Here is an 11,588-nt window from a genome sequence, read left to right as displayed (position 1 = left end):
AACTCTAAATTTTTAAAAAAAAAAGTAAAAAAAAAAAAAAAAAAAAAAAGTGCCACCAAAGCAAAATAAGAGGGCCTGGTGAACCGGAGATGCTGCAGACGGGGTGGCTTTCATTGTAAGATGAGGAAGTTTCAGGCAGAAGAACAATAAAGAAATGGACGATGTGTTGACTGCTTTTCTCTTTTCCCCTCAGGCCTGCTGTTCCTGCATTGTTTTGTCAACTTGGAGGGAAGGTGGAGGGCGGCCCTTAGTTAATGGGGGAAGCAAAACATGAGATGCACCTTGTCTTTGGGCTGTGAAGGAGCCCATGAGTCCCTCCCCACTGGGCCTCCATCTTCCCATGAGTCTCTCTCCCTGCTGGGCCTCCATTTTTGCCAGAACCTGGGGCTTTGCAGCCAACTAATCCTGTAGGCCTTAAGTTCTGTCTCTCTCTTCCTTCCCTGCTTCCCCCACCCCCATCTTTCTCTCTAGTGAGCATGCTTGCCTTATAGCAAAGTCTTGGTGGATTTTGCCCACGGAGAGAGGTTCATCACTCCCTCAGCCTCTACGCCAGAGCTGTAGGGTTTTCTGGAGTGATTTTTCAGGCTTGGCTTTCAGTAGTTGTCCTTCATTTTTTTTAAAAAATTATTTTATTTAACTTTATTTTTTTATTATTATTTTCCAGTTTTTGATCAGAGAGAAACAGGGAACGTGAGAAAGCAGGTCAGCAAGTCTGGGACTTGAACCATAGTCGGCCATGTGGGAATCGAGTATCTTTTTTTATTTTTATTTTTTAAGAAAGAATGATTTAATTTAATTTATTCATTCATTTATTTTAATTTGACCAGAGAAAGACAGACAGAGAGGGGGAAAGCAAGAAAACAAGCCACCAGGGCCAGGACCTGAATTGTGGTCAGCCATGTGGAAGTGTCCAGCACCTTAACCACCATGCCACCTGCTGGCCCTCCTTCCTTTATTTTTATTCATTTTGCTATAGGGTATGCGCACTTGCTGGAGATAGGAGATGAGAAATCACCCTCCAGGAGGGATGGCAGTGCTGCTATCCCTTCTCCATTCTCTCGGGACTTTTGGGCACACATGTGCCTGGCATGATTTTCAAGTGACCAGGTCCAGGGCTGGGGCTGCAGAGTCACGTGGGATCCAGCCACCTGAACTTCCATGCCCCCTGCTGGCCCTAAAGTTTATCTCTTCCTTGAGCAAAAGAGCAGGATCTGAGAGAGAGAGAGCAGCCAGTAGCGGCACCTGGTCACACTACAGGTCCCTCTCCATTGGGATTTTGTGGGATTTGGGGTACGTGTGCCGCCATGTTTTTTAAGCTGCCAGGGCCAGAATTCAAACCATGGTCAGCCATGTGGGATCCAGCTCTGTATGTGCAATACCTAACTAAATTTCACCCTTTTTAAAAAAGATTATTTAACTTTATTATTATTTTCCAGTTTGATCAGACAGAGAGAAAAAGAGGGAAAATGAGAAAGCAAGTCACTAGATCTGGGACTCAAACCACAGTCAGCCATGTGGGAGTCCGGCACCTTTAACCACCACGCCACCTGCTGGTCCCCAATTTTACTTTTTATTTTTTTCATTTATTTTTTATTTCTTGTTCTTTTATACATTCAATCACATTGTTTAGCTTACGAAGTGAACATTTCAATATGTGAACATTTCTCCCCAGTCCAGTTGATCAAAATATCTTCAACAGATAATATATTTCTTTATCCCATTAATGTTTTACCTCTATTTTTCTTCAAAATGTCCTTCCTCAGACTCTACTTTTTCACAAACAGTATATCTGATATTCACAACCATTTACTGTGTTTATATCCTTTAGTCAATCGGTTTCAGTCATAGAGTGTGGACACTCGGTATATATTAAATGGGGACTTAGGAGAGATTTTTGTTATAAGGCATGTGTGCTCACCAGAGAGAGCAAGAAATCACCTCACCCCTGGGGAGGTAGCCACGCCGCAATTCCTTCTCCAATCTCCTCTCGGGATCTTGGGCACACACACATGTACCCGGTATGAGTTTTAAGCCACCAGGCCCCAGACTCGAACTGTGATTGACTGTGGGAATCCAGTGATGTTACCATTATACCATCTGCTGGTCTCAATTTTATGTAATCTTTAAAAATTTGCTATAGTGCACATGCACTCACCAGAGAGAGGGGAAGTGAGAAAGCAAGCTGCCAGGCCCAGGACTCAAACCACGGTCGGCCATGTAGGAGTCCAGCATCCCAACCACCATGCCACCTGCAGGTCCACTCTATGCTTTTATTTTTGCTGTTTTTGTTTTTAAGATATCCCTGCCTCTGGTCTGGGGCCCAAGAGCCCTCCCTGCAGCCACGGTACACAGCTGGTAGAGGACATAGTGAAGTTAAACCTGGCAGATGGCATGGTGGTTAAGGGCTGGGCTCCCACATGGCTGACCATAGTTCAAGTCCCAGACCTGACAGTTTGCTTTCTGTTCCCCCTACCCTTGTTGTCTTTGTGTCTCTGCTGAATGTACATACCCTATAGAAAATTTAAAATACAGGGACCAGCAGCTGGTGTAATGGCTATGTCGCTGGACTCGCATGTCGACACCAGTTCAAGTCCCAGACCCAGTGGCTTAAACTCAAGCTGGGCACGTGTGCGTGCATGCCCACCCAAGATCCTGAGAGAATGGAGAAGAGGGAACCAGCAGTTAGTGTAATGGCTATGTCGCTGGACTCCCACGTAGTTGACCGCGGTTCCCATCCCAGACCCGGTGGCTTAAAACTCACACTGGGCGCATGTGCGTGCGTGCCCAAGATCCCGAGAGGAGAATGGAGAAGGGATTGCGGCGTGACCATCCCCCCTGAGGGGTGATTTCTCACTTTCTGCACGCGCCCTATAGCGAAAATCTCTCCAAAAAAAATAATAAAAGAATGGAGGAGAAGGGATTGTAGCGTGGCCATCCCCCCTGGGGAGGGAGGTGATTTCTCTCTGTCTCTGTCTCGCTCTGTCTTTCTGGCAAGCTCACAGACCCTATAGCAAAAAACCTTTCAAAAGATAAAAAAAATATATAGTAATAATGGAACCATCAGATGGCATAGTGGTTAGGTCGCTGGACTTCCACAGGGTCAAATGCAGTTTAAGTTCCGGACCAGGAGGCTTCAAACTCAGGCTTGATGCATGTGTGTGAGTGTCCAAGATGCCGGGAGGAGAATGGAGAAGGGTTTGCACCATGGCCATCCCTCTGGGGGGTGATTTTTCACTTTTCCTCTCACTGTGTCTGACATACACTCTAGGGGGTGGGGGGACTGTAAAAAATACATATATTTGATATATATAATACAGTGAAAATAAAAACATTAGGGGGACCAGCAGGTGGTTAAGGTGTTGGACACTCCTACATGGCTGACCATAGTTCAAGTCCTGGACCTGGTGGCTGCTTGCTTTCTCAATTCTTTTTCTGTCTCTGTCTCTGTCAAATTAAAAATGAATGAATAAATAAAATTTAATAATTATTTTTTAAAAAGTTAAACATTAGCTTGTCCTACTCTATTGTGACACATCCACACTGGTACCCAGTGCCACAATATTGACCTCAAGAAACGTGCAGCTTTTTCAGGGGCTCCATGGGAGTCCTGTGATTCCATTCAGGCATAGCCTCCTCCTCTATAGACCTTGGCAGACCTGAGCCTTAGGCCTGTGGCCATCGGGTGGGAGGAAACTCGTGCCCGTCTGCTCCTCCAGAAAAGGCAGGTGCGTGCTCTCCCCTGACTGCTGGCACCAGCACCTTCCAAACCCATCTCTCTTTTTTTTTTAATTATTTAATTTTATTTATTCATTCATTTAATTGGGCCAGAGAGAGACACAGGAAAGTGAGAAAGCAAGCCACCAGGTCCCAGACGAACTGTAGTCGACCGTGTAGGAGTGTCCAGTGCCTTAACCACCACGCCACCTACTGGTCCCCCTCCCAAACCCATCTTAGTGAGGAGGGCCAGGAGTGAAAGAGTGGGCTGTCAGGGAGGTGGTGATTTGTCAGGCCAAGTATTTTTTTTAAAAAGAATTATTTATTCAATTTTATTTATTCATTCATTTATTTTAATTTGACCAGAGAGAGGGAGAGAGAAGAAAAGTGAGAAAGCAAGCCACCAGGTCTGGGACTTGAACTGTGGTCAGACATGTAGGAGCATCCAGCATCTTAACCACTATACCAACTTGCTGGTCCCCTGGGCCAAGTCTTGAATGAAGACAGGAATAGGGTGCTAGGATTAAGAGCAGCCTGTGTGAAGGTTTAAAGGTGAGACCAAGTATGACAGGCTAAGAACAGAGAGGGCAGGCCAACCAGGTGGTGGTGGTGAAGGCGGCTGATCCTACATGGCCAACTTTGTGATTTGAATCATGGACCCCACAGCTTGAAAAACACACCGGGATGGGGGAGAAGGGATTGCGGCGTGACCATCCCCCCTGGGGGGGTGATTTCTTGCTTTCTGTCTCTGTCTCTGTCTGTCTGGCAAGTGCACACGCCCTATAGCGAAAACCTCTCAAAAAAAATAATAAATAAATAATCCCAAGAGAACAGAAGAGAAGGGATTGCAGAGGGTTCAGTCCCCCCAGGGATTGCTTTCTCACTTTCCCTCTCTCGTCCTCCAGGAATGATGGGGGCCCTATAGCAAAGTAAAAAAATAAGAACAGGGAACCAGCAGTTGGCATAATGGCTGTGTCGCTGGACTCCCATGTAGTCGACTATGGTTCACGTCCTGGACCCGGTGGCTTAAAACTCACGCCAGGCACGTGTGCGTGTGTGCCCAAGATCCCAAGAGGAGAATGGAGGAGAAGGGATTGCGGCGTGGCCATCCCCCCTGGGGAGTGATTTCTCGCTTTCTGTCTCTCTGTCTCTCTCTGGCTGTCTGACGAGCGCATGCGCTCTATAGCAAAAACCTCTAAAAAAAAAAATTGCATGAATACTGGAATGAACAGAAACTAAATGAATCACTGTGCCTCGCAAATCCAGCCCAGCCCCAACTCTTCCCTCCAGACGCTTTTTCCAGAGGGTTAGGACCCTCACTGAGGAGGTCCTCCACCACCCCACTGCCCCTCTCAGGCAGAGTTGGGTTCAAATCACACCTAAGTGTATGGGCCTCGGTTTACTAATCTATAAATCCTTAGAGAGGCAGCCTCCACTCCCCACTGTTCTAATCATTTTTTTGGAGAGTTTTTTTCTATAGGGCGCGTGTGCTTGCCAGAAAGAGAAAAAATAAGAAATCACCCTCCAGGGGGGATGGCCACACCGCAATCCCTTCTCCTCAATTCTCCTCTTGGGATCTTGGACACGCACACACACGCCCGGCGTGAGTTTAAGCCACCGGGTCCAGGACTCGAACCACAGTCGACTACGTGGGAGCCCAGCAACATAGCCATTATGCCAACTGCTGGTCCCCATCCCACACTGTTCTAGTCTTAAACACGGGGGTCGGGTGATACTGGGATCTAGCCCTGTATCCCCATTCACACCACCATCATGACCCCAGAGATGACGAAGCCTCTTCTATCCAGCTAGGAAGCCCAGAAGCTCCGGGTTCGAATCCTCCTAGCTCTTTCGAGACCTGGAGCAGGAACCACGACAAGCTTTTCTCTAAAGCGAGGTGTCCCTACCCACTTCCCTGCTCCCCCTGGCTGCAACCCCCACACACTCCATAAAAGGGGGCCACCGCTAGAGCCAGGTGCGAGGAACAGCGAGTTTATTGCAGGTTCCAAAGGGGAACCCGGCATTCGCGGTTGGCGGGGGAGCGACACCTTCCACTCGCGTCCGCTGGCCGGCAGGTCACTCGCGTCCGCTGGCCGGCAGCTCCTCCAGGCAGCCACCAGCCGCCGCGTGGCCGTCGCTCATTCCGCGCAGGCGCAATGCTTCCGTTTCCTCGCATCCCACTTTCTCCGAGGTGGGAATAGGAGGATCGAGGAGGCGCATGCGTCCTCCTGCTTTCGGGACCATGGAAGGGAAGGGAGCTTCCAAACTGGGGCAAAGGTGGCCCCGATGTGGAGGAGGAAGGGGGAGGAGAGGGGACCGGGTAGACCGCGTGCGCAGTGGCGCGCGGCGGCTTCTCGGATCCCGGGAAGCTTGCCTTTTGCGCGTGCGCCGCGCTGGCTCAGTGCCCCCGGGAGACGCGAGTGGCGGGAACCCCGGCTTCTAACCGGAGTCCCCCGAGCGCAGCCAGCCATTGCGCGCTACCTGGCCAGCCGAGGGCCTAGCCGAAGGGCTGAACTGCAGCAGCTCCGAGATCAGGGCTTTGCAGCGTTCGGAGAGTTCGAGGCCATCGGGGTAGAGCACGCCGCGCTTCTGACGCCGGGGCAATCCCGCGATGTCCGAGTCGTCGAAGGGCATGCACCCGGTGACCATGACGTAGAGCACGACGCCCAGGCTCCACACGTCGTACTTCTTGGGGTCATAGGGGATGCCCAGGAGCACTTCGGGGGACGCATCGGCTGCTGAAACGGGGGACGCATAGGCTGCTGACCCGCAGTAGGTGGTGCTCAGGTCCGGGTAGCCGTGCGCCTGGCGACCAAAGCCGAAGTCGGTGAGCTTGACGCGGCGCTCGTCGGGGCTCAGCAGCACGTTTTCGCACTTGAGGTCGCGGTGCACCAGATGGTGGTCGTGCAGGTAGCGCACGGCGCCGGCGATCTGCCCAAAGAGGTCGCGCGCCTGCGACCCGGGAATGCGCCCGTTGCGCTGCACGGCCTGCAGCAGGTCAGTGGCCGCTGCTTCCATCACGATGTACAGCTTCCCATTGCACACCTCGATGAACTCGAAGACGTGCACGATGTGGGGGTGTCGCACGCCCCGCAGGATAGACAGCTCTCGCGGCAGGAACTTGTTGACGAAGTCCGGAGGAGCCCGCCGTCGATCCACCACCTTGATAGCCACCGTCCCCTTGTACTTCTTGGACGTGGCCACCTTCACCTTGGAATAGCTGCCCTCTCCAATCGTGCGGCCCAGCTTATAGCCGAGTTCGCTCAGGAGTTTGTCGCTCGACATGGTGGCGCCAGGGGCGCGCGGGGTGCAGGAGGCGGCTGCTGTCTGGGTGCGGCCGGACCCCGATATCGGGCCTAACCCATGGCGCTTGGCACCTGCACACCCGCACCCCCATGTGCCCACTCCCAGGCCCCCGCCGCCGCGATGCCTTTTATTGCCTCGGTAACAATTTCTGCCTTGTGAAGTGACCAAGGGCGTCACTCTGCTTCGGGGGTGGGAGCCGTCCGGACCCCGCCCCGCGGGTCTCCCCCCCGCCAGCCCCTCATGCTTTGTGACTCATAATCACCCTGAATAGTGGGTTTCCGACGGGAGGAACTAGCAAGGGGTCCCAACCAGCATCGGGGTAGCAGAACCCATTCTGAGTTTGGGGTGCCACTTCATGAATCCGAATCCAAGCACCTGCCGCTCCCCCAACTTCTTGAACCCCATCCGTAACCATAAGAGCCCTGGACTGCCCACCGAGCTCCCCGCTGGGGGTGAAAACAGGAACGAGGGAGCGTAAGTCCCAGATCCGGTTTCCGCGGGAGCTGGCGGTTTTCGATCGGCCCGTGCATGGCTCCAAGGGGATGTGAACCCGGGGGGTCTTTAGTGCAAGGCCCACTGAGCCCGACGGCTACGGCAACAACGACTGAGTTACGCCTCGTCCAGGGGAATACAGATTAAGGACTCCTCGGTCGCAGCCAGGGCGCAATGTCACAGCCGGGCGCAGCCACCTTAGCGCTCCGGAGCCGTCGTAGAGCAGCCCGCAGCTGCGCCGCGGAAGACCTTCTTCCGTACTTCCGCCACACTCAGCATGGCGCACCACCGTTGTCGTCACTTCCGCTCGCGACCGGAAGTGCGGGCTCCTGCAAGTATGGCGGCGTCAAAGGTGAAGCAGGACATGCCCCCGCCAGGGGGCTATGGCCCCATCGATTACAAGCGGAATCTGCCGCGTCGGGGACTGTCGGGTCAGTGCCGCTTTGCAACAGGGTCTCAGGGTCTGGGTCCTCGGGATGTTGCGGTGGAAACGGGGCCCCGGGGCATGCAAGTGGACCTCAGTTTCCCCGGCGGTGGGATGGGGAAAGGAGTCCGGGGACCCCCGAGCGTTTATTCACCTCTGGTTCCTCTTCGTAACAGCCCAGGAGGTCGATCCCATTCATAACCTTGGCCACTCTTTTTTTTTTTTTTAATAATTACTTATCTAATTTTTATTTATCGTCTTCGTTTTTATTATTTAATTTTAATAGAGAGAATGAGAGAGAGAGGGAAAGTGAGAAAACAAACCTCCAGATATGGGACTCGAACTGTGGTCAACCTGTGGGAGCCCAGCGACGTAACCACCCTGCCACTTGCCAGCCCCGACCTCAGCCACTCTTGAGTTACCAGGTGGGGAAACTGAGGCCCGGGAGAGGCAGAGCAATGCTGGGACCGAAACTCCGACTCCAGGGATACCTACAATGTTACATGCTGTGGTTCCTTGCTGGCAGATCCCAGTGCAAGGGTGTCCCAGGAATCCTATTCTTAAAGTTTTCAAATGTTTTAAGTAATATTTGCAATTTTATGGTCAGATTTTTTTTTAAGAATTATTTTATTTAACTTTATTAATTATTATTATCATTGTTATTTTCCAGCTTGATCAGAGAGAGAGAGAGAGAGGAAGTGAGAAAGAAAGCCACCAGGTCCGAGACTTGAACCATGGTCTGCCATGTAGGAGTCCAGCGCCCTTAACCACCATGCCATTTGCCAGCCCCTTTGTGGTCAGATTTAACATAGAAAGATGTAAAAGAGAATGTAAAAGATGCCCATATTCAACACCCAGAGTTAACAAAGAAATACAAAATGTAAAGCAGAAATTAAGTGCGGATACATTGCTTAATTCGTAAAACTTTACACTAAACCTAGCACGTTATGCTACAAGTAATGCCTCGATTGAAAACCCCAAACAGGACTGGCAGGTGGCGTGGCGGTTAAGGCGCTGGACTCCCACATGGCTGATCTCCGTTCAAGTTGTGGATTTAGCAGCTTGTTTCTCACTCTCCCTCTCTCTAGTCAAATTGAAGAAGAAATAAAATTAAATAATTTTTTGAAAATGCACATGGTTTAAAAAAAAAATAAAAAGGAATTCACATAATAGAAAGGATAGCATCAGGGCCAGCAGGTGGTGTGGTGGTTAAAGATGCCACACTCCCACATGGCTGACCGTGGTTCAAGTCCCGGGTCTGGTAGCTTGCTTTCTTATCCTTCCCCTCGCCCCCTGTCTCTCTCTCTCTCTCTCTCTCTCTCTCTCTATCTCTCGGCTCTGTCCTTCTCTGGTCAATTAAAATACGCAAATGAATAAGTAAAGTTAAATCAAATTATTATTTTTTTAAAAATATAGAATGATCAATGTTGGGTAAAAACTCAAGCCTTTCGGCTTTCTTGTATCCCAGAATAGAGACTGGCAAACGTTTCTTATAAAGGACCAGATAAATATTTTACGCTTTGCTGGCCAGAGACAGTTGTCCAGACAACAATTTAGAAATATTAAAGTGGAGGGACCAGCAGATGGTATAATGGTTAGGTCGCTGGACTCCCGCGAGGTCAGCTGTAGTTCAAGTTCATAATCCAGCAGCTTAAACGTCACGCTGGGCTGTTGTAGTCTAATCAGCGAGAAATACGGGGGCATCCAGACAGAGCCAAATTATAGCAGCTCTTTATTAATAGGCTGGCCAGGGACCAGCAGTTAGCGTAATGGCTATGTCGCTGGGCTCCCATGTAGTTGACCACGGTTCGCGTCCCGGACCCGGTGGCTTAAAACTCATGCCGGGTGCGTGTGCATGCGTGCCCAAGATCTCGAGAGGAGAATGGAGGAGAAGGGATTACGGCGTGGCCATCCCCCCTGGGGTGTGATTTCTCACTTTCTGTCTCTCTGGGGGCAAGCACACACTCCTTATAGCAGAAAACCTCTCCAAAAAAAGAAAAAAAAAGGGGGGGGGGACCAGCAGTTAGCGTAATGGCTATGTCGCTGGGCTCCCATGTAGTTGACCACGGTTCGCGTCCCGGACCCGGTGGCTTAAACCTCATGCCGGGTGCGTGTGCATGCGTGCCCAAGATCTCGAGAGGAGAATGGAGGAGAAGGGATTGCGGCGTGGCCATCCCCCCTGGGGTGTGATTTCTCACTTTCTGTCTCTATGTCTCTGTCTGTCTGGCGAGCGCACGTGCCCTATAGCGAAAATCTCTCAAAAAAAAAAATAAAAAGAAAAAGAAAAGAAAAGAATTATTTATTTAATTCCATTTGTTATTGTTATTTATTTATTTATTTGACCACCAGAAAGAAAGAAAGGGAAAGTGAAAAAGCAAGCCACCAGGTCCGGGACTTGAACCATAGTCAGCCATGTGGGAATCTAGCGCCCTTATTCACCACACCGCTTGCTGGCCCCTTTTACCAACTTTTGTTGAAGCATATACAAACTCACCGGTCTTTCTTGGCTTCAGGCAAGTGAAGAAGACACTCCTTTTGGTAGTCTTTGTTTTTGTTTTGTTTTGTTTTGTTTTGTTTTTGGAGAAGTTTTTGCCATAGGGTGTGTGCGCTCACCAGAGACAGAAAGCGACAGAGAGAAAGAAAGAGACAAAGCCAGGGGGGATGGCCACGCCGCAATCCCTTCTCCTCCATTCTCCTCTCAGGATCTTGGGCACGCATGCACACGCGCCTAGCGTGAGTTTAAGCCACCAGGTCTGGGGCTCGAACCACAGTCAAATCCATGGGAGTCCTGCGACATAGCCATTACACCAACTGCTGGTCCCCTTAGTCTTTGTTTTGTGCCTGGATTTCACTCACCAGTGAGTGAGCACTTGGCATGCCGGGCCCTGACCTGAGCTGCTCACAGCCTGGCTGAGGAGACAAGACAGATTGGCCAGAATTTCTTTCCCTTTTTCTTTTTCCCATTTAATTTTATTTATTTATTCATTCATTTTTTTTTAATTTGATCAGAGAGAGAGAGAAATAAAAACACCAGGTCCAGGACTCAAACCGTGGTCAGCCATGTGGGAGTTTCCAGTGCCTTAACCACCACGCCACCTGCTAGTCCCAATTTGGCCATAACTTCTAGTTGTGATGCCTGGGATAACCAGGGCTTCCTTGAACCAGGGTGGGCCTGGAGAACCTCTGAGAAGGAGCCTGTCTAGCCTAGGGAGCAGGAAGCGGCTCTGTTCTCCATCCCACACCCTGCCCCATCCTGGCTTCCAGTCTTACCCCCATTTTTATGATAAAGAATGTATGCACAGGACCAGGGAATGTGGCCTGGTGGTTAAGGCAGCTGGATCCCACATGACCAATGATGTGGTTCTAGCCCTGGATCCAGTGGCTTGAAAACACATTGTTGTGTGTGTGTGCATGCCTGCCCAAGATCCCAAAAGGAAGGAGAGATGGAGGAGAAGAGATCGTAAGGTGACCATGCCCCTGGGAGGATGCTTACTTTCTTTCTTTTTTCGCTTTTTCTTTTTTTAGGAGGTTTTTCTTTTTTTTTTTTTTGGCTTTAAGGCGCGTACGCTCACTAGACAGACAGAGAGAGACAGAGAGACAGAAAGCAAGAAATCACCCCCCCCTGGGGGGATGGCCACACCGCAATCCCTTC

General features: G+C 50.5%; 2 protein-coding genes across 2 annotated transcripts in view; one reads left to right on the top strand and one right to left on the bottom strand.

Moving 5' to 3' along the window:
- Nucleotides 1-5,814: 5,814 nt before the first annotated feature.
- Nucleotides 5,815-7,767, bottom strand: TSSK6 (testis specific serine kinase 6). The gene has a single exon (XM_006147091.3). The coding sequence runs from the start codon at nt 6,997-6,999 to the stop codon at nt 6,154-6,156; it is 846 nt and encodes a 281-aa protein (XP_006147153.1). The 5' UTR covers nt 7,000-7,767; the 3' UTR covers nt 5,815-6,153.
- A 32-nt stretch (nt 7,768-7,799) lies between these two features.
- NDUFA13 (NADH:ubiquinone oxidoreductase subunit A13) overlaps nt 7,800-11,588 on the top strand; it is a 14,151-nt gene continuing 10,362 nt past the window's right edge. The window contains exon 1 of the mRNA XM_006147090.3: nt 7,800-7,943. Within this exon, the coding sequence (XP_006147152.2) occupies nt 7,850-7,943 (94 nt within the window). The 5' untranslated portion in view covers nt 7,800-7,849. The remainder of the gene's footprint in view (nt 7,944-11,588) is intronic.

This window comes from Tupaia chinensis, unplaced genomic scaffold (genome assembly GCF_000334495.1).
Source record: "Tupaia chinensis unplaced genomic scaffold, TupChi_1.0 Scaffold000201_1, whole genome shotgun sequence".
NCBI lineage: Eukaryota > Metazoa > Chordata > Mammalia > Scandentia > Tupaiidae > Tupaia > Tupaia belangeri.
This window is presented reverse-complemented; position numbering and strand designations above follow the sequence as displayed.